This window comes from Babylonia areolata, chromosome 1 (assembly GCF_041734735.1).
Source record: "Babylonia areolata isolate BAREFJ2019XMU chromosome 1, ASM4173473v1, whole genome shotgun sequence".
In the NCBI taxonomy this organism is placed as follows: domain Eukaryota; kingdom Metazoa; phylum Mollusca; class Gastropoda; order Neogastropoda; family Buccinidae; genus Babylonia; species Babylonia areolata.
The window spans coordinates 73,196,752-73,220,465 of NC_134876.1; the positions used below are offsets into that span (position 1 = coordinate 73,196,752).

At 39.9% G+C, this 23,714-nt stretch overlaps 1 protein-coding gene across 2 annotated transcripts; it reads left to right on the plus strand.

The window, feature by feature from the left end:
- The first annotated feature begins 810 nt into the window (after positions 1 to 810).
- On the plus strand, positions 811 to 23,110 carry LOC143287264 (solute carrier family 35 member F5-like). 2 transcript variants are annotated; one of them, XM_076595213.1, is made up of 13 exons: positions 811 to 850; positions 2,662 to 3,214; positions 4,019 to 4,153; positions 5,034 to 5,090; positions 5,732 to 5,798; positions 6,891 to 6,950; positions 9,295 to 9,431; positions 9,852 to 10,021; positions 11,867 to 12,036; positions 12,548 to 12,707; positions 13,179 to 13,269; positions 14,356 to 14,510; positions 17,105 to 23,110. In XM_076595213.1, exons 2-13 carry the CDS (start codon positions 3,107 to 3,109, stop codon positions 17,175 to 17,177), a joined length of 1,383 nt encoding a protein of 460 aa, XP_076451328.1. In that variant the 5' UTR covers positions 811 to 850; positions 2,662 to 3,106; the 3' UTR covers positions 17,178 to 23,110. The 2 variants fall into 2 exon arrangements, with proteins under 2 accessions (XP_076451328.1, XP_076451334.1); XM_076595219.1 differs by having other exon boundaries at positions 17,120 to 23,110.
- Positions 23,111 to 23,714: the final 604 nt, after the last annotated feature.

Here is a 23,714-nt window from a genome sequence, read left to right on the forward strand (position 1 = left end):
AAGGAGCGGGGGTATGCCGGGGTGGGCCAGTGATTCTGGCCTCATGCTCGTCTATGCCTCCCCCCTCCCGGCTCCCCCCGTCCCCCGCCACCCCCCCCCCCCCATTTCTCTTGAGATGGGGGGCGGGGGTGGGGTGGGGTGGGGGGTGGGGGGGCAGTGAGTGATTCTGGCCCTACTAGATGCCCGTTTAGACCCCTACTCTGCCCCAATTTCTTCTATTGGTAGGATTTGGTAGGTCAGAGAACTTGAAGAGGAGTGACTGGAGTAGCTCTGGTCTTATTTCTATATAAACTTCGCCCCCAATATCAAGTTCACAAAAGAGAGAGGTGAGGCTCCATTCCGGCTTCTCAGTAACACTGTGATCCGTCAGAAAAGAGGATGGGTGAAATTCTGACCTTGTACTAATATCCACTATCCTCCAAATCAGTGTTAAGTTCACATAAGGGGGGCGGGCGGGGCGGCGGGGGACCTTATGCCCGTTTAGATCCCCACCCGCCGAAGTTCACATAAAAGGGGGAGGGAGAGATTCTGGACTTATGCCTGTTCAACACCCCTCCCCCACACCCCCGTTCTTCCTTTACAAAGATCAGAGAAGAGGAGGGAAGAAAATCTGGTCTTATACCCCATATTTCACTCTCAGTCCAATATTAAGTCCCTGTAAGGAGGGGGAATGTACCTTTAGACTCTCCCCTACCCCCTTCCCTATTGATTTTTTTTCCTCTTATTTAGAGCAGTGAAGTGACTTCGGCGAGCCAATAAGTTTACCGAAACTATCAATCTGGGCCACCTCATACAGCAGAACAACACTTCCGGTAAGGTGTCTGCTGTGCACACTGGGGTTTCTTCATAAGTAAATGATTTGTGATTTTATTGATGCTTCCAGTTGTTACATTATCATTTAGACCTTTAGACCAGTTCTTCTGGCTAATAACGCGTATAGTATTAAGCATGAATGTTTTTGTACAAAAATAAGTTTACGACACGACACTCGACTTCCGTCAATGCTGTGAACTAGAAGTCTGCATTTCATACGCCAGATTCGATCTTCTTTGGATTGCTTGAGGCAGAGAATTAGATGGAACGAATATTAACAAAAATAGTTTACAGAGCAAAAGCCATGATGCATGATGTTATTGTCGGTAATGGGAGGGAATATGATATTGAAGATCATCCAAGGCTAAGGCTGGGCTGCGATGTTTAATGAGTGGTTTCGATTTGTGTACAGCGGAACTGGAAAATTCAACACAGTAAATTTTGCGAGGTCCTTTCATCCTGTTGACGTTTTCATTAGCTGCAGAAATGGAAGAAGTACTAGCAATAGCATTTGGAAGTTAGCATATTTGCCGTAACATTTATTTACATCCGACGAATCACACCAAACTTTCCCCCCGCCCACCTCCCTGAGTGATATTTTGTGTGTTTTTTTATTTTTATTTTTTTTAAATCACAGATATACTACACAGTATTTCAGATATTCGATGAAACACATATATTTGATTGATAATGATAAAACTGAATCCCGTTCCTATATTTTCCTCAATCGGTGTGCAACGAGCAGCTGGACATCGGTCCCTGATGTAACATGAATTCTTTTTCAATGAAAGTTTATGCATGCTTCAGTTCCTGCATTGCATGGGAAATGGTGCTGGCCTTTCTTGATTCCTGAGTTTGCTTTCGCTGCTGCCGCTGTCCAGCATGAATTTTTCACTAATGGCTGATGGAACTGGTCCCAACAGAAAAGTCCAACCAGGAATCAAACTCAATCATGGTCCACAGATTGATCACCCTTAACACTTCCTAGCTTCGTATCTATTGAGGATTGACACCCAGCTACTTTGTATTCCTTTTTTGCATGAATGATATAGTTATCTTCATTTACCATTATTGCCTGCCTGGAGGGTAAGAGGGAATGAAAAGATTAGGTTGGACTTGGAGGGACTAGAAACAGTGAAGATCAGATTTGGACCTGATGGCAATTGAAGTATTAGGCTTGGGGGACTAGAAACAGTCAAAATCAGATTTAGACCTGGAGATTGGCAAAGTAATCTTAAATCGCTCAAAATATCCAATTTGTCTGATCAGGAGGAGTTCAGGTATCTGGAAAGACTTCTTTATGTCTCCCCCCTCCCCCTCCACTCCCTGCACATACACAATTAGCATATTTTTTTCTTTTTCAAATTTGGATTGAAAATTAAGGGGAACTTCCTAGTTAAAGTATAAAAGAGTATTTTTTTGGTGGTAACCATGTCATTTGATTAAATGAAGCATATAATTAATAAATTATATGTCATGGGATAGGAGTAAGAAGGGGTAAGGAACAATTTTTTTTTAATTAATGGAAACAACCTGTCATATCAGTTAATGTGGTAAATGTGGCCTCACTATTAATTTGTCAAACAATATGAGCCATTTAGGGCAGAAGAATACTTTACAATAAATTATAATAATAGTAAAGGGACAAAACAAGCATTAAAGTTGTCGAGCAGTTCATTCTTGTTGACTAGCATGGGCATTGTTTGGTTAAAATTCTGCACATTCAAGGCATCGGTTTTATGCAAGGAGAATTATATTGATCTGTTTGTGTACATAATTAGTGGCTTCTTCATAAATGTCAAAAATGGCTGTTGAAAACTAATCTCTCACTGTTCTTTTCCATTTCAGGTTTCAGACCTTCCACTATCCAGGACAAGACTGACTAGATTAGTTCACAGGAAAAGCTGACTGGATTTGTTCACATTTATAGACCGATGGAATATTAAGAAATTTCTGTTGAAGTACATTTGTAAATTTAGTCTGAGCAATGGTGGGTTCCATAGCATAAGTACTAAGTCTGTGAAGGACTCGTGTTTCCCGTTTTTGGACATGATCAACATCAAGTCAGCAAAAAGCTTGTATTGATTAGTTTCCTCATTGTAGACTTATGGAATGCACTCCCTGAACTTGTCAAAAGGAAAGGGAAAGAAAGGTGATTTCTTGATAACAAGTCACAGTTAGGTATACTACTTTCTCAGTTCTGTTATGATGGCATGAGTGACAGTGAAGTAGCCAGCTAGCATGCAGGCTGTGTGGTGAAGGTGATACTTTTTTGACAGATGTTACTAGCAGTATGTTTGGTGTGAGTCGTAGTCTGACACAAGGGCAAAGACTGGCCCTGGGAGTTCTAGTGCTTCTGATCGTGGACGTCATCTGGGTGACATCCTATGAATTAACACAGGTGAGTTCTTAAACTGTTAATGTTATCAGAAATAGCAAGTGATACAAAATTAGACTGATACATACTACATGGTGATAGTGAACAGGCAAAAGCAATAAGAAATACATTGAGAACATGGGTTGTTTTTGTAGACAATGAACGGATAAAAACCTTTTCAAATAAACAATACACACCTTTTCAAATAAACAAACTTACAGGCAAGCAGGCAGGAAGACAAATATACATGGACAGTTTACAAAAGCTGATGAAACAAGTAATTAACAAGGAAAAGGAAAGCAGCAAATTTTTTTTCCAAAATAAACACATCAGCTACTTTATTTTGAAGGTTATTATGTGATGGGATATGGCTAAAGAAGCATAAACTGAGGAGCTTCACTCAAGAGTTCACAGCTTGATTCATATAGAGTTAGAGAAACTGAAACAGTGAATAATAGTACCTAAAAGAAGTGAATGTTCGCTCACACATAAAACATTGGGCACAATTTATGTCTTGAAGATTTAGTTGCCAACTTGTACACATTTTTTAATACTGATTTTACTACAGTTTGTTCAAGGGCCATTATTAAGTTTCGTTATTTCAGTTTCACTTTCAAGGAGGTGTTTTTGGACAGCTCCATATAAGCTTCACATGATCTGTTTTTAAAAAAAAAGAAAAAAAAAAGGGAAGCAGTGATCTTGTTCTAACATGCACAAAAATCAATAGGAAAAAGGATTTAATACTTTACATTAAGTTTTAAAAAAAGTTTATTTTATTTATGTGTATCTGTGCACTCTATCAGTCTATGTTGTTTTATTCTGTTGCAGTCCATTTTCAAAAGCAGCAAGTACGACAAGCCCTTTTTTACAACCTATGTCCGAACCGTTATGTTCTCTTTGTACCTGTTTGGCTTCCTGTTGTGGAGACCGTGGAGAGAGAGATGCTGCAGGAAAAAAGACTGGGTGAGTTGCTAGCATTTTAACACCATTGTTGATAAAAACAAAAAGATTTCTGTTTGGCTAAAACAACAGCAACAAAAGCACAGGAATGTCAATAGTTGAAGGTCTGGTTTTTTTATTATCAAATTTTGTATGGATATAGGTTTTGAAACAGAAGATACAATGATACTTTACAACCCTGCTGATAAGAAAGTTGACATAAAAATGTCATTTCATCCTTTGAACAACAGAAAGTTTAATCAAGCACCAATGTTTTAATAAGAAAACATTTTCATCAACAGATATACTTAACTCAGTATAAGGTCATATAATTCCTTCTTGATTAAGCATAAATACCCAATGAAAAGTTATTTTGAATAGTTAAATGATAAAGCTGAAAGAAAACAATGGAAAGTAAATATATATGAAATGATTAAATAATCACATAAGCTAAGACATGCATTTTGGCAAACATCTCAGATATAAAATGCAGTATACTGAAATAACAATATTCGGGTAAATGGCATCCAACAGTATGTTTCTTCTCCAGTTTGAATGCAGAAGGTGATTTTACTGTTTTATACAAGTGGTTTTTTCACTGGTGGAAAAAGTCCAAAATCTCGGATGGCATATGCAGTCCTCAGTAAAGAAAGAGTTTTAAGACTGGTTATCAGTATGAAATTGTTTGCCTTAAATTGTCCAAATACTTTAGTATGACAAATGGGCACTGTGTGACAAATAGTCAAAGGCACATAGCAATTTGTAACAGCAGAATTCCAGATATCACAAGGCCTAAGCATTTCTGTGGTTAGTATCCGTTATAAAACTGATTTTGATCAGTTGGATACTTGTTTAGATGAACAGCATTTGGTGATACATGTGTCTGGCTGTTCTGATCACACAGAAGTTGATGGATGACGCATGGTCAGGATCTCCCTCACAGGCACCGGAAACTCATTTGGTCAGTAATTCAACATCACAGTTTGATTAAATGCTTAAAAAATGTTTTGTCACAGGCTGTTTTGAATGAAGGAAATTTAGATTCCAGAGAGCTGCATACAGTCAAGTTTGCTTTACAGGAAGAAAGTTTGTTATGCTGCTGCATTGTTTATCATATTGTTTGTCCTTTGGGAAAAGAAAATCTTTGTTTCACAGAAATATTGTTTCTCGTTACAGCTTTGTTGATCACATTCTTTGTCAAAAGTGTTTTGTTTTTTTTTAAAAAGAGGGAAAAAAAAGAAGAAAATCTTTGTTTGCAGGAAGAAACTTTCTTACAGAGTTTTGATTTGATCTGTATCCTTTTTTAATTTTTTTAAATTTTTTTATTTTATCACTCTTTCTCTTTTTTGTGGAAAGAAGAAAGGTGAAGGTGTGAAGCAAACGGCAATGAAAGGAAAAATGAAGTCTTATTCTGATTACAAGCTTTTGATGATAGATGATCATTCTAAAAAAAAAATACCAGAACCAGCAAAAGTGATTTTGAAAAAATGTAACCACAAACTGTGTGACTGTAAGTTTGTCTTTTAGCTAATGATATGTATAGTTTAAAAAAAAATGTTTGTTGTCTTGTGATCTTAATAATATGTGCCATGTTTTTGACAGGGGGACCCCATTTTTATTCCTGTCAAGTATGACAATCATACCAGTGGAACAGAGTCTGATGATACAGGTAAACATAATTTATTGCTGTGGATTCTCCTTGAAGAGTTTTTGAAGTTTGTTGGGAATTTGCTGAATTGCAGGAATTTCACACATGATTTATTATTATTATTATTTTTTTTTTATATTATAGTTTTTTGGCTTTGGGTGGAGGGAGTGAAGGAGGATAAACTGAACAGTTGGATCCATTTTAGTTTTGTTTATAAGAAGAACCTGAGTGAAAATAACACATTTACACCACTCTCCCTTTCCCCCCACCTCTTCAACTCCCACACAGGGGATGCATGTGCACACACGCACACCATCTCACCACACAGAGAAAGACCAACAGATTGTTTCTCTCTTTCCACTCCCATCTCTCTTTCTGTCTGAGAGTTGGTGGGTGGGTGGTGGTTCAGTGGTACAGACAGGAATCACAGTTGATGAAAATCACAAAAAGGTATGCTTACAATTATATGTGATAGGGGAACACATGCTCTCTCTCTCACTTATTACGATTGATGTTAAATGAAAGACAAAAGTAATGTATTCACAAAAAGGTGAAAAAATCAGTACCAATACAAAAGCAAGATGACACCTGTGCACTGAAATGCCTCTTTTCTACATGCAGTGATGAACCTGTTGTTTACCATAACACATGCATCAGATGTATATTGATCACAATGTACATAGCCTTTTATCTAAGGAAACCCCCTAGAAACAGAGTATGGCTGCCTACATAGTGGGGTAAAAACGGTCATACACGTAAAAGCCCACTTGTGTACATACGAGTGAACGTGGGAGTTGCAGCCCACGAACGAAGAGGAAGATCTAGGGAGAAAACTCTTAAGTGATTGACATTGATTTTTTTGTTGTTGTCAACAGGAGTGTTGTTTGTTTTTGATTTTCTCCAGTGTCATTTGTCTTCTCTTTTTGTTGTTGTTTATGTTTTGTTTGACATTAATGAAAAGGAACAAAGAAGTCATGATTACTGTACCAAACTTTGTTCTTTTTACTTTGAACTTCTTTTTTTCCCGATTTCTCTTTTTTTCTGTCATTCTTTTCTTTAATTTTATCATTCTTGCCTTTTTTTTCGCAAGATTATTGTTTTGTTTTTTGACAGATGGAGGAAGTGAAAAATCTGTACGCTTCAGTAATATATCAGAAGTGCGGCAATTATCAGGTAATTTTTGTGTGTGTGTGTTTTTTTTTCGACATCCAGTTTGTGAAAGTGTTAAAATTTACAAATAGAGAAATAGGAAATTACACATTTAAAAAAAAAAAAAAAAAAGAGAGAAGAAGAAAATCACTTATTCACAATATGGGTGTGTCTTGATATCATACTGTGTATCTGTGCATAAGCATTTGTGAATGCGAGTGTGTGTGTGTGTGTGTGTGTGTGTGTGAGTGTGTGTGTGTGTGTGTGTGTGTGTGTGTGTGTGTGTATGCTTGCATGTATGTCTGCATGCCTTATCTGTTGTTTGAATACATGCTTACTTTTAATTTTGCAAATCTTGAATCCCAACATTGTTAAACTGGCTAATGTCAGAAACTTTGGAATTGTGTGTCACAACTTATTGATAGGGAGTGACTGTGAAAACAGATACATTAATAGTTTCTGCCTTCTCATCATTAACACCCATAGAGGTTTTGTTATTCTGTGGCATATTTTCTGAGTTTGCTCAAAACATGAAGTTGAAACTAGCTACTTTGCATTTTGTTTGAATGTTTATTAACCTTTCCCGTACGTCGCCTAAAATTTTGCGCGCCGTACGTCGTGGGTGTGCAGAAACCCATGGTTTCTAAGAAGGAATGACCCCTCGCTGTACGTCGTGGGTGTGCAGGCACCCATGGTTTCTGTGTACGAACTAACCCTTCGCTGTACGTCGTGGGTGTGTAGGCACCCATGGTTTCTGTGTACGAACTAACCCTTCACTGTACGTCGTGGGTGTGTAGGCACCCATGGTTTCACTGAAGAAATAAGACCTTGCCGTACATCGTGGGTGCACAGTAACCCACACCTGTCCGTAAAGCAAATTTGACTTTTCTTCAGCAGACTTGCATGCGCAGTTTCCACTTGTGCGTGTAGGCTATTTACTCCAGTGCTTGACCAGGCGCATTGTGAATAAGTTTTGCCCGTGAGAAGAGAGTGTTGTTACTTACAAAAAACGGTTTTGTTTTTTTTTGTTTGTTTGTTTTTTTTTTGTTTTTTTTTGTGTGTGTGTGTGTGTGTTGTTTTTGTTGTTGGTTTTGTTTTGTTTTTAGCGGCTACACGCCCATCCTCTTTCGGTCAAGGCAGATGCCCTAACATAGCAGCAACAGCCTGGTATCAGTCCCCCCCTTCCCTTGGCCTAGATCTCGGCATTCCTGGCTGGCTGGCTGGCATTTTTTTTTCTTTCTTTTTTTTAGCCACAGTCGGGTTTTCTCTACTTTGAACAGATTAGGATAAGAATAAAATTTCTATATCAACTATCTTTCTTTTTTTAACCATAGTCGGGTTTTCTCTACTTTGAACAGATTAGGATAAGAATAAAATTTCTATATCAACTATCTTTCTTTTTTTAGCCATAGTCGGGTTTTCTCTACTTTGAACAGATTAGGATAAGAATAAAATTTCTATATCAACTAGATTTTAGATCAATTGATTTCAGACTTACAAAAATATCCAGTTCTTAGAAAGGCACTTTAATTCCAACTAGATAAAAAGCTATCAATCAGTTGCTTCCGATCATTCTCTACAAGAAAAACAGTTCATTCAATATTGTTGAAGATATCTAGTGCAATAAATATTGTTTTCTGAAATTAGTTACAACTTTAGAGTAAAACTTGCCGCAGACTTGAACCGGGATACGATCAACAAAAGACAAGGTCACTCTCATCTCTCTCTGTAGCGAGCCCAAGTGACGTCACGTCGACAACGCGTGGCGCGCAAGCTTTGCATGGGTGGCTCCACACCCACGACGTACGGCGTGCAAGGTTTATTCTTTGGGAGTATGGGTGTCGTCACACCCACGACGTACTGGGACATTAATTGATTAATAACTTCTTTGTTTATGTATAAAAGAAAATAATGTTCAGTGGATATGTAGTAAACTATATTATGGACAAAGTCATGAAATTATGTGGAAGTGGCTTCAATATTACTTGAGTTACAGAGCAAAAACACTTGTCTGGGTGATTTCACACCCACGACGTACGGGAAAGGTTAAAGGGTTGACAATAATGATAAATATGCTGATCAGTGTGTCATTTAACAAAGAGGAAATAGTGTTCCAGAGGAAGATAGAAGTGTGATTAAGAATACAGTCATTTGTGTACAGTTTTGATTTGAATAGGTGAAAAGATAGTGCTGTAGGAGAGCTGCTGCAAACTTCTACAATGAAAGAAAATGTTTTCCCAGTACACACGCAGACAGAAGTGGAACGCATAGGTTTCATAGTTTATAGTGTTTTGCACACTGCATGGATGATGCATCTCTGCTTTTTGTAATGGCTGATCTGATGATGGCTTTGATGGTCTGACGTCAGATGAGTTTGCGGAGGATGCTGTGATGTCCAGGCTATCCTATCAGGCTTTCCTCAGAGCAGAAGAGGAGAGACTGCGACTGAACAACAGACTGTCTATAAAGCAAGTTGTCAAACTTGCCATTGTTTTCACTTTCTTGGTAAGTCGACAAGCATTTGCTTGTGAGTCATTTGATATGATACTTAATTAAGTATAGTTCCCCTCTGCCCACCCCCCCGGAACCTCTTCCAACCCCTCCATCAACCAACCAGCCAACCAACCAGCCAAACAAAACAACAACCAGCAGCAAAAAAAAGTTTCAGTTGTGTATGTAAGCAAGTAGGGTACAAAAATGTTGTAAAAAGATCATTCTGTAAATGTAGTTTCTGATCAAAGCATGCTTTCATAGTGACGTGATGAATTATTCTCTCAGTTGCCGAATATGTATTGGCCTGATGATCAGGCACTGAAATTTTAATGAACTGGTTGTGATGCAGTTACTTGAAAAAAGACATGTGTAGACAGATGCATGGTGCACTGTTGATTATTTCATTATTATATATTTTTTTGTGTGTTGCAGTGGTTTTTTTCTGGCTACATGTACAGAGAGGCTCAGCACATCACATCAAAAGGCATTGTGAATGTCATGACGTCCACCTGCGGACTGTTCACCTTGATATGTGCTGCCATCTATCCTGGCTCCCATGGGGATAAATTCACTCTGTCGAAACTCACAGTAGTTTTGATTAGGTGAGCTTAAAAACAGATTTTTGGAGCTTGGAGACTGTGCATTTTCAGGCCTTCTTTGTCTCTTTCTGATTCACTTATTTAATATTACATCATGCGAAAAGATAGGAATGGAAAGTGCAAGTTTTAGTACTGATTTGGTTACAAACAGGAACAACGGAAAAATTTTATGTTGGAAGATTTTTTGAAACTTCATATTGTTAAAATTCAGAGTTGCATCAGCTTAGAATACATGTGCATGTCCTGAATACCTCTGAAAAAGAATGCTTTTCATGGTCTGAACAGCTGTATTAAATCTTAAAAAGTTTTGTATTTGTTTATTTGAATCTGGCTATTTCTTGATGTTTTGTTTGTCAGTCTTTATTGAATGTGTTCATTTTTATGCTACCTTGAAATTAGCAAGTCTCCATACCAGTTATGTAATTTTAAATGCTATCAGTCTCAGATGTTTAGTTTTGTTTTTGAGTGAATTGTGGCTAACATCTAATATACTTGAATAAGCTTTAAGAATTCACTTTCCTTCTTGCTTGCCACTGTTGTCTTACATAGTTTTGTTGGTTTGAGAAAGTATACTCATAGATATCCATTGATACATTATTTCAGATTCCAGATGGACATTATTGTGTAATTTTTGGGGGGTCATTACTGCATGAATAATTTAAACTCTGTGAACATTAAAACAAAAAGGTTGTAAATTGGAGGACTGATACTACAGAGATAGTAATGCTTCAGTGGTATAATAGGATATGGTGGGATAGTTCAGCACCAAAGGACTGAATTTTAAACTGTTTTACAGAAACTGTTACTGATGTGTTTTTATGAATGGATCAATATTGTAATTTATGGATAAAGCTATGAGTATTTTGAAATCAGTCTTTTTGTTGGCCTCAACAAAATCTGCATGGTTGAACATAACTCAGGAGAAGGGGAGGGAAGCTGGAAATCTAATCATGAAAATTTATATCTCATGCTAGGCCATGAATTTTGTTTAGAATTGTTTGAATTCAGTGACTATCAGTTTGATTCCTAGTGTTTAGGAACATGACAAATTCATCTTTTCTTCATCAGTCACTTTAGATATTTGAAGAAATTCATTAAGAGTGTTGCCAAAGTACATGACTGAACGTTCTAACTCATTGAAAGAGTGTTTTAAAGTGATCTATCCTTTATTTTCAGTTTTACATTGACAATGATTCACATTCTCATTCTGGATTCACCACAGAGTTTTGCACCTGATGCCTCAGGGTGTCTTTGTTCGTGTTTATATCCATTCTCACAGAAACAAAAGCGTCTTTGTATAGAGATCTAAATCAAACACTGTACCACTTCAGTATTGTTGATATTTCGAAGTAAACCAACCATTTCTGTGAGATTACACTATCATTGCTCAGTGAATGGCAGAGCCTTTGATAAGTCATCTTGCATAACTTCCTGTGCAGACAACATCCAGTAATCTCTACAGTGCATTGAAGATTTGACTTGCTTTATAACGAGATGCAGCAAAATGATTTAGAAATTAAAGGGGCCTAGCATGTATTCTTGAAACAGAATTTGTTCAGATGGCATTTTTCATTGCACAACAAGCTTAGTTTTTAGGGAAAAAAAACTGAAATCAAATGTGGAAGGGGAGGCAACTTGACAGAAAAATTGTAGGGAATGCTGGAATTTGGCAAGTGGAAAATCTTTCACACTTATACATGTTTGTGTATGAATTCACAACAGGATGATATTGTAGATTACATGTAGAATATCACCCCAGCTGATTGATTAGGGATGGAGCAGTTTTCAAATGATTCTGATCTGTTGATATCTTTCCACTATTGGACACTATGCATGGTATGGTTGCAGCATTGGCGGTGTAGTGATGGTGAGCATGTCAAGTTCCAGCATGACTGAGGATGCTGTGCCGGTGGGGGCATTGTGGGCTCTGGCCAGCGCCATATTTTATGCTTTTTACCTTGTCCTGATGCGCTACAGAGTCAACAATGAAGACCGTATGGATATCCCCATGTTTCTAGGTGAGATTGTATTGTATTTTATTGTGTTACTCTGTGTCACAACAGATTTCTCTTTGTAAAATTGTAAACACACACTAAACTACCTGACCTTTTAAAAGGTTTTTATCCGGATGAACAAGTGTAGTATTCCTTTCACTATCACAAGGGGATGGTGCTTGGTATGTACAGATGTTTTTATGGACAGTTCCACCCATTGTCTGTCTGTATGAGAAAGTTGTGAATGTATTGATTAACACAGGGGGTGGTGCCTTGATGTCTCATCATCTTTCCTGCACTTGAATGAGTGTGTGGAGCTTGTGCTGTGGGTGTGCAACAGACAGACACATAAAGAAAGATTTAGTCGAAAGCACAGAGAGAGCGAGTTGGAGAAAGGGTAGTATATGTCATATAAAGACATGTCAGACTTCAAATGTCATTTTTCACATTATGTCATTCATCTTTGAAAAGGGTCTATCAGCTGACAATTTGGATATATCTTTTATTTGTAATGATAAGGTGCTGTGTGGTGCAGGATTTGTGGGTCTGGTCTGTGCACTGCTGTTGTGGCCTGGGTTCTTTATCCTGCACTACTCCAAGCAGGAGGTGTTTGTGTGGCCCGACACGCATCAGTGGCTACTCCTCCTCATTGATGGCCTCATCAGCTCTGTCTTCGCTGCCAGCTTCTGGCTCTGGTAAATGGATCTTTTTTTAATGTCAATGTGTGTTCAGTTTGTTTCTAGTGGTTTGAAAAGATGGAGAGAGACAGACAGACAGACAGATCGACAGAGAGAGAGACAGAGAGAGACAGAGAGAGATTTAGTATTATAAAACATCCGTTATGAAGGCCTTTATTTCCAGACATTGAAAACATTCAATTATTGTTTTGGAATTCACTTGAAGCAAACCATTGTATGGAGCAAACACACACACACACACACACACACACACACACACACATACACAAAGCATGTAGTACCTCTCCTTGGAGTCTAAAACATATAATCATTGTTCACTTGCAGTAAAACAAAAACCCATGCAATACCTCTTCATGAGTAACAAATCATACAGCATTTACGGCATTTATTAAGGTGAATATTAAGGTTTGGTGCACAGAATAAGTATGATGTACTGATCGCTGGCAGGAGAATGTGTGTGTGCTTCAGGGGATGCTTCCTGACGTCCTCACTGGTGGCCACTCTGGCTCTGACTCTCATCAATCCTCTCTACATGATTGCTGAAGTGGTGAACAAACAGGTAACTGATGGCAGCTGGGATGTAGTGGTCATGTGATATAGGTGTGAGAATGGGGCAGTGGTGAACAGACAGGTAACTGATGGCAGCTGGAATGTAGTGGTCATGTGATATAGGTGTGTGAATGGGGCAGTGGTGAACAGACAGGTAACTGATGGCAGCTGGGATGTAGTGGTCATGTGATATAGGTGTGTGAATGGGGCAGTGGTGAACAGACAGGTAACTGATGGCAGCTGGGATGTAGTGGTCATGTGATATAGGTGTGTGATTGGGGCAGTGGTGAACAGACAGGTAACTGATGGCAGCTGGGATGTAGTGGTCATGTGATATAGGTGTGTGAATGGGGCAGTGGTGAACAGACAGGTAACTGATGGCAGCTGGGATGTAGTGGTCATATGATATAGGTGTGTGAAATGGGCAGTGGTGAACAGACAGGTAACTGATGGCAGCTGGGATGTAGTGGTCATGTGATATAGGTGTGTGAATGGGGCAGTGGTGAACAGACAGGTAACTGATGGCAGCTGGGATGTAGTGGTCATATGATATAGGTGTGTGAAATGGGCAGTGGTGAACAGACAGGTAACTGATGGCAGCTGGGATGTAGTGGTCATATGATATAGGTGTGTGAAATGGGCAGTGGTGAACAGACAGGTAACTGATGGTAGCTGGGATGTAGTGGGCATATGATATTGGTGTGTGAATGGGGCAAACAACCTGTGAGGTGTCTGTGCGAGCCTGAATACTGGCAGATGTTGTTGAGTTTAATGACCTGTTGGTTTGCAGCCTGAACATAAGTAGTTCAGTGCTTTGGTCTTGGTGATTTGAAAGTCTTGGGCCTGAATTATGTATGTGTGCTTTTTATATAAGGGCACACTGTCAGCTTGTGAGTGATACAAGAACTAAGTGTTGAACTTGACATCAAGGGCACACGACAATAGATTGTTGAAGTGAACATCTGCATGTGGTGTATTTTGGGAGTTAGCTGTGCTGCTGTGCAAAAATCTACACTTGGACAATTTTACATATAAATGCTTTAGTTTTTTCCTGGGTTATCCCACCTTAATGCAGTTTTCTTTCTTTGGTTTCCAGTTAAACTGCTCTGTGCTGTTTTACGTGGGATCTGCTGCCATCTTCTTCTCCTTTTTTGTGGTGGTGTTCTTGACCAGCTGGGAGACCTGGGACCCAGTGCTGCTGAGTTTCAAGAAGTTATTACATTGTTTATGTCGGCGGAGAGTTTTACAAAGGTCAGTCTAAAACCAGTGCTCTTTGATTTTGCATTGCGATTGTATAATGTTTGACTGTATGTGTCTTCTTGTGCTAATAACTGAAATGTTATAGGTTTTATAGAAGAATGTGTGTGTGTGTGTATGTGTGCAAACAGCCACATGTTTGTTGAATGTAAGATTGTGATATTCACTTTTGCCTTTGTAGAAAATAAGTCACTTAGTTTTGTTGCTTTGATCATGTTTTATAAGGTGATAATTCTTGAAGATAAATGTTGAGAACAAAACATCATGCCATTTTTCAAGTTTCAAAAAAGTTAGACACCTGAAATTACATGATTCGCAACACAAATTCACCAATGTATTTGTTTTTGGTGAACTTGAAGTAATCCTTGAAGCATGGGTGATAATGCAGTCAGGGCTGGGGAAACAGTCCACATAGTTAAAGCAAAACATCCTGAAATTTTCCCTTCTCTCAGCCATGTACAGATCAGAACACAATCGAAAGGATACAGTCATAGCTTATACTTCAAGACTTTGGGAGAGCATAATGCACCAATTGGGATTATTTTCTGTCAGCCATGTCTTCAAGTTAATGACAAAATTAGTACGTATCTGATCTATGCAGGAGGCCCAATGTAGCACATAATCCTGCAACATCAGTGGGGGTAAGTGACTGGAGGTTGAATTGTCAGCAAAATCAAGTGGGTTAAGTGACAGGAGGGTGAAGTGTTGGCAACAGCAAGGGGGTAAGCGAGTTCAATCCAGCAACTGCACAGGAGGTATGTGACGGGAGGGTGAGGTGTGTTCAGTCCAGCAGCAGCAAGGGAGGTAAGTGACAACAGCAGCAAGGGGGCTAAGTGACAGCAACAGCACAGGGGTGACAGAAAGGTGAAGTGTGTTCCATAGTATAGGAAAGGGGGTAAGTTACTGGAAGGCGAAAGGAGTTCAGTCCGGCAACTGCAAATGGCTAAGTTACAACAGCAGCAAGGGGGGTCAGTGACAGCAGCAGCAGGGGGGTGTGGGGTGGGATCAGTGACAGCAGCAGCAGGCGGGGTGGGGTGTGGGGTGGGATCAGTGACAGCAGCAGCAGGGGGGGGGGGGGGGGGGATCAGTGACAGCAGCAGCAGGCGGGGTGGGGTGTGGGGTGGGATCAGTGACAGCAGCAGCAGGGGGGGGTGGGGTGTGGGGTGGGATCAGTGACAGCAGCAGCAGGGGGGGGGGGGGGGGGATCAGTGACAGCAGCAGCAAGCGGGGTGGGGTGTGGGGTGGGATCAGTGACAGCAGCAGCAGGCGGGGTGGGGTGTGGGGTGGGATCAGTGACAGCAGCAGCAAAGGGTGGGGGTGGCGGTTCAGTAACAGCAGCAGCAAGGGGGTTGGGGTCAGTGACAGTAACAGGAAGGGGGTGGGGGTCAGTGACAGCAACAGCAGGGAGGGGGAGGTCAGTGACAGCAGCAGCAAGGGGGTGGGGGTCAGTGACAGCAACAGGAAGGGGGTGGGGGTCAGTGACAGCAACAGCAGGGAGGGGGAGGTCAGTGACAGCAGCAGCAAGGGGGTGGGGGTCAGTGACAGCAACAGGAAGGGGGTGGGGGTCAGTGACAGCAACAGCAGCGAGGGGGAGGTCAGTGACAGCAGCAGCAAGGGGGTGGGGGTCAGTGACAACAACAGCAGGGAGGGGGAGGTGAGTGACAATAGCAGCAGCAAAGGGGTGTGGGATGTGGGGGGGGGGTATCAGTGACAGCAACAGCAGCAAGGGGAGGGGGGGGGAGCGTCAGTGACAGCACAGCAGCAGGGGGGGGGGAGGGTCAGTGACAGCACAGCAGCAGGGGGGGGGAGGGTCAGTGACAGCACAGCAGCAGGGGGGGGGAGGGTCAGTGACAGCACAGCAGCAGGGGGGGGGGGGAGGGTCAGTGACAGCAACAGCAGCAGCAGGGGGGGGGAGGAGGATCAGTGACAGCACAGCAGCAGGGGTGGGGGGTTCAGGACAACAGCAGCAGCAAGGGGGTGGACCGGGGGGGGGGGCGGGGGGGGGGGGGGTCAATGACAACAACAGCAGCAAGGGGAGGAGGGGTGAGTGACAATAGCAGCAGCAAAGGGGTGTGGGAGGGGGTGTCAGTGACAGCAACAGCAGCAAGGGGAGGGGGGGGGGGTCACTGACAACAGCAGTAGGAGGGTCAGTGACAGCAACAGCAGGAGAGAGGGGGGTCAGTGACAACAGCAGGAAGGGGGTGTGGGGGGTGTTTCAGTGACAGCAACAGCAGAGGGTGGTTGGTCAATGACAGCAACAGCAAAGAGGAAAGTGATAGAACGGTGAAGTGTGTCCCAAAGGAAAGAGGTAAATGACTGGAGAGTGAAAGGAGTTCAGTCCAGCAATGCAAGGGAGGTAAGTGACTGGAGGGTAAAATGAGTTCAGTCCAGCAACAGCAGGGGGGGTAAGTGACAGCAACAGCAAGGGGGACTGAATGACAGAACATGAAGTGTCTTCGAGAGCAAGGGGGATAAGTGATGGGAGGGTTAAGTGAGTTTAATGCAGCAACATCAAGGTGGGTAAATGATGAGAGGGTGAAGTGTGTTCAGTCATCAACTGTTTGCTTTCTTGCTGATGACGTTTTCAGGCCGCCATGTTGCAGGATACGGGAGCTGGACAGAGAACAAACGGCCAGCCTGATAAACGCGGACACTGCCTGACAAGTCATTTTGTGACTGGAGGTGTTCTTTTGGAAGTTTGACCAGAGATGTTCCTTTGGAAATGTCACTGCAGGCGTTCTTTGGAAGTGTGAGTGGTGGGCAGGGAGCATCAGCAGAACAGGACCGAGTTGAAACTTGAGGGGTTGTATTCTCTCATGGTTTAAATCCCTGCCTGGTTTATATTGGCACACCAAAGTGATGGTGAGCTGCTCTGTTGGCATTTCCAGCACAGACCTTTAGCACTGGAGTGTTCATTAAAAGGTTGTAAACATTAGATTCATTGCATCATCCACACACAGGAGATAGGTGGCTTCACTTGAGGAGAACATTTACTTGTTTGTGGCATGAAATAACTTGAAGATGAAACTTTTCACAAGGAAATATGGAATTATTAGATACTGTGAGGCATGTGATTGTGTTGATAAAATAGGAAGTTCTTTGAAAGTACTGTTTGTGATCAAGGCATGTTGAAAGGATTATTGTGTTGCTGTGAATGTCTTAAAATGTGATTTTTATTTTACAACATTGTCAGTGTTTCATTTCTTTCTCTCTCTTTAAAAAAAATAAATTTTTTTACTACTTAATAGTGAAAACAGACAATAAGAGATTGATAACTCTGTTGTTTTTTTTCTTTTGTTTGATTACTGTTCCCCCCCCCCCACCACCACTTATTTTTTTGTACACTTAAAAAAAGAGAAATTGGGAGACCTAAGTGATATAAATAACATCTGACAACACCTGCAGTAAATTATTAGAGCACAGGGAATTATACTGGATATGTTCATGCTTTGCAAATCTTGTCCCATTTCTTTTCCTTTGTAAATTGTCATTTCAGTTGACATTAGATATGGTGTGTATCAGCATGTGTAACATTTTTTCATTGCTTTTTTCTTCACTTTGTCACTGGTGAGCATATTATGTGTATGGTTAATATGAATACAGTATTAATCAACTGAAAAAATACTGTCAAAATACTGACACTCCTCAGGATGTAAGACTGTCATATTTTTCTTGTGAAACTTGACCTGTGATATGTTATTGGGGTTATAGATGTGATGTGTTGTGTGTGATACGTTGTGATTTAACACTACATTTATTTTCAAAGAATGCATCGCTTACTGACTGTTCGTTATGCCCTCTGGCATATACTGTATAGGGCAACAACAAAGTCTTCTTTTGCTGTTTCTATAACAAAGCTTTTTGTTATCCCTGTGCCCAACCTCCAGCATGTAGGACCAGTGGATTGTGCTTTGTCTGGCCTCTACCCTTTGACTGTCTGGCTTGGGTGGCCAAAGAGCATGAGCTTTCATCGGCATAGCTCTAGGGCTCTCTGAGGCAATCAAGCTCCACCACCCCTCCAGACCCATGGCAAGGTGGCAGTCCTTCAGGCAACTGTTTACAGGTGGTCAATATGGAGTAAATAATGCATTAAAAACAGGCAGTTTTATTTTAAAAACTGTTAGAAAGTGGCGGTAGGTGAAGGTTCAGTATCAGTATCAGTAGCTCAAGGAGGCATCACTGCGTTTGGACAAATCCATATACGCTACACCACATCTGCCAAGCAGATGCCTGACCAGCAGCGTAACCCAGCGTGCTTAGTCAGGCCTTGAGAAAAAAAAGAAAGAAAAACAAGTAATAAATAAAAATAAAGCCTGATGAAGGTGTTGCATCAACCAAAAAGGTATTGTAGTATAACCACAGGTGTGTCTGTACATGGACTGCCTGTTGCTGAGATGAGATCCTGGTTGTATTTGAATGAATGAGTGGATATGTCCCCAAGTGGTGAGTGATCACATAAGGTGTTTGTTGATCACCATAGACAGCCATTAAGGTCCCAGAAGTACACATGTTTCTTTAATTTATATTATTTGTCAGAAACAGTTTACATGATGTATCAATGAATAAAATTGAACACAAAGTATGCAGGACAGGATCATTCAGTGCCAAAAGAACATTGGATTGGCTTGTTCTCTTTGGTTATGAACCACTAGACTGGGGAAGCCTATTCCTTTGGATGTTTTACACAAATTCAGATGTAAAATTAACACAACAAAAACAAACACATCATCAGAAAAATGTCTTCTCATTTCACCAGTAGTACCAGATAGTACCAGCAGCACTTTTTGAAATGTTGCATTATTGTCTTCTTGGATTGGTATACAAACATGCTGTGAACAATTTTGTTTGGTCTCATTGAAAACTCTGCATGCACGTTTGTGAAGAGAGAAATGTATTAATAGAAATGCAGTCATTTAATTAACCGGTATATATATTGCTGAACTGTTTCCAGAATGGATGTCCACTTACTTCAACACCAGCTATTAACCAGTTGAGTGCCTATAACATGTCAGGTGACGTCTAGCAAAAAGTGTTGCCATCGTGTCTATAAGACATCAACATGACGTCCTGCATGCATTTCAATTTTTCCTTCATCAGAATTTGGTACAGTTAACATAAACAGACTGAATGGTTAGTTATATGGTCTGGATTATGAACATACTATTTAAGTGAGCATTCGTCAGATGGAAGACCTCTTTTTTCTCAATAATGTGTTGCTGACTGGCCCACTCCCAAGGTGGAGGAGAGATAGAGGATGGTATAATATAATAGTTTGAAGGCTAGGCAGAAGGCATGGAGGGGGTGTGCCACTTACATGTCGCTCAGCTGTCTTTTCACAGTGATCAACTGCCGGGAATGGCAACAGCCAAGCATCAACAATTTTCTTGAAATTCAGGGTTGACCAACGACGATAGACGGGAATCACATGGTTAATTTTGCTTATTCATGCTTTATTCACTGATCACTTGACTGAGTTTTCTTTTTTTTTTTTAATAGAGGAGACAAACCAGATGTACAATAGACACTTTGTCATATCAGTTACAACCAGGAGGAAGGAAAAATCATTAAAGTGCACTCTCCTCTAAAGGAGAACGCTCGTAGGTGAAGAAAAGCTCGAGGGCTCACACTCTGAGAACATGATAGACTTTATCTTGATCAAACCCACGTATGTTGTTGCTGTGCAGCTATTCACTTACATGACTTCGTGTTCTGATTGTTATCATAAACTTTAATTTTTAATTTTTTTTTTTTTTGCTGGTATATATCAGACAGTAAGCATGCATTTCCAGCTGTATTTTGATTGTTTTCTTTCTGGGTATCATTCTGTGGATGTGGAAATAGACTTTTTTCAAGCATAAAAATGATTATATTCACTTTGAAATGCCTGAATAGTTATCTGGGTTAAAGAAAATAATTGGGACAAATGCCTGGATTTAGAATCAACATTCATTTTCCTTCACAAAAAGATTTTTGTTTGTTCTATATCTCATATAGTATTTGTGCTAGAATCTTTTCAAAATTGACTACCCCTGAATCCTTAGAATTCCCTGGCAAGGGGAGAGCACTTTAAACATTTTATTTTATTTTTTAACAAAAATCTCTGACACTGAACTGGTTAAAGCTCCAACTTGTGTGTGTGAGTGATTTAGGGTTTGGCATGTTTTAGATTTTAATTTGTTTCACAGATTGTTTCACATTTAGTCTATCTGAGGCATCTTTTGAATATTTATAGTTTTTGAATTGTCACTTTTGTTTCTCTTGGAGTTGGATGGAAAGTTTGTGTGATGAGTGAATGAATGGGATAATTTCCTTTTGAGGTTGTACCTTTTTACTTGTAAATGTGACATACTCTTAGAATTCCTTTTGCATAATTTTGTAAAAGTATTTTGTTTTCCAATACTGTAAGTAGTCCCAGTCCATTCCCTTTTCTTTTTTTGAGCAAGCCTTGACACTTTTTTGTCTTTACTGCAGTCTATGATGTACTATCTGTGCTGTTTTGCTCTGGCGATTAGGTAGTGAAATTGTAAACACTGGGGTGGGCACTAGCTGTCTATTCTGCAGGGTTATTTGCCTACATGGCCTTTTTTCTATATTTTTTGATTGGCTTTTAAGTATTTCTTTTCCCATATTTACAATTTTTTTTGGTAATATGGGGATGATGAATTAAGGGGAAGGTCTGATGTCCTCAGATGGTCTAGTCTTATTTGCTGTAAGGAGCTAAAGGGTTAGGATGTGTCATGAACTGTGTTTTGTGGGTTTCTCTTGATGTTTTTTTAAAATTTCCTTTCTTTTACATTTGACAGTTTTGTGCTGATGCAGTTGAGCATTTGTATGGTTTGACAATCCTAATGTGGCTCCGTGTGGTGGGCTAGACTATAAGCGACAATAGGCATACCAGAAAATCAGAAAGGAATTGACAACTTTATTTTTCATCATATGTAGCCTGACCTTTGTTGGAGCTAGTGTCAGTGCACACCAGGTGTTGAAAACCCAACAGTAAAATAAATATACTTTTGGTCAGAGGACCATTTGGGAAAGAAATATTGAATGCCCTCGTGTTTCAGGGACCTTTATTGAGAAATTTGAAATGTATCAACACCGTAGTAAATGGAAGTGCCTTTTGTATCAGTAGGGTGGGCAGAGGTGGGGCTGTTCATCAGGCTTCCTCATGCTGGACACAAAATGGTATCTATGAGATAAGCCCTGGGGTTTATTTCTGATGGGGGAAAACTAGGGTGGGAACTGACTTTTACAACATTTACAGACAAACTATTTCCCTGTTCAAATTATCATGTTTTTGTCAGTGCCAAATACTAGTTCTGCATTTATCTTGAGAATTTGTTGGAGTTAAAATTTAAACAGTATTCAGCATGAGTATTTGTAGTTTTTGTGTGAAATTTTAAAACAGTGTTGAGCAGGAATATTGATAGTCCCAGTGTTTATCTTTTTTCCCATGTTACAGAAGGTGCATCTTTGTAATTTGCTTTAAAATTAAATTGTCATTTGTAAATCATGACCTTTCTATCCAACTTAATTTACCATGTTTATTTGGGGTTAGTTTGTAGGTACCTATTTGGTTACTTTTGTGTGTAAACAAAGTGTTTTTTTTAGCCAGTGTCAACTACTTATATCCGTGGTAACATTTATCAGCATTTACATGTATTTAAAAATCTCAAAGTGGCAGGATAGTGATCTTTCAAGCCCTTTTAGAAAGATTAATTTTATTTTCGAGAATTGACAATTATTTTGAATTTTGTTGTTTTAGGCATGTTAGCCATATGGCTGTTCTTTCTGGAACACTTTATGCTGATGTCGTAAAAGAACCCAAAAGTAATGGAAATTAATTCATACAAGTGAAACAAATGGTCATGTGTCTGGCTCAAAAGATCATTGAAAACTGCACTAAAAGGTTTGAAAGTGTGTTGATGCGAGCTTGATTCAAGCTCTGATGGAAGTGCTGTTCATTTTGCATGTTTACAGAGGTCAGCACACTTTTTATTGTCAGAAGTACAGTCAATTTCTGCCAAAAAATTTGGACACATTGACCAAAACCTTTGGAAGCGAGTCCCAGCAGTGCATTTACATGACCATTTAGATATATATATATTGAATATTCATCAGAAGCTGAAAGCAAGAGTGCTCCAACACTAAAGATGGAAAGACTTGCTAAAAAAGTTGAAAATATATAAGGTACTGATTAAACCTGATGAAATTCCATACATAAAAAAAGGAAAAACTATGTTTCACTATCTTTTATACCATCTTTTTTTTAGACCAGCAGTCAATTTTATGAACTTGAAAAAGCTCAGCAGGCAAAACTTTGTAAGGTGGATCATGATGGCTTATGTAGAGCTTGGAACTGATGATCACAACTTGATTTATTATCCCACTGGGTTAAGGCTTTGTGTGAGTTGATGTCCTGATGTCTGAGATTCTCAACTTTTTAATTTTTTTACATTCTGTTCATAGGACTTAAAATTTCAATTTCACAATGTCATGTGTACAGACTGTCATTATTTTTCTGCAATAAATATTTTTAAATGGCACAGATGAGTGAATGTTTACTTATGAAACAATGGAATTAAAGAAAAGTAAACTAACCTTCCCTGTGTGTGTGTGTAAAAATTTATAATGCATACTTCACGAAAGTTGATGGCCATTTACCCACAAAGACATATAAACCACATCATTCCAATTTGGGCAGACCTGAAAAAATTTCAATCAGAATAATCAGAACATTGTCAACCCCAAATTTCAAAATCAAAGAAACGAGGGGTCAGTTGAAGTTTTATTGATGCTTGTGTTTGTTAACACACAAACACACACACATGTGTAATGTCATCCCTCAGGTGTTCCTCAGGCTGCTTAGCTGTCACACCAGCCTGGCTGGCAACAGTAGAGAGACAATCAGCGTTGTCACTTACCAGTTAGAAAACATTACCCTTCAAGTCCAGCATGCTGTTATGTCATTCAGGAGCAGTGTTCTAAGGAACAGATGTGTTCACAGGAGGAAGTTGTGGACAATTCTTGTTCTCAGGCCTTGGTCGTAGCGCTGAGATAACCACTGTTGTTCTCATCCTCAAGTTGTCAGTTTGATCTTGGGCATTTGTCCTTCCTGGGCGACTACCACTCACCAAGAAATGTGCTAGGCTGCTGGTCTGTACCTCCCATAGTCATACTCGCTAAAGAGCCTTGAAT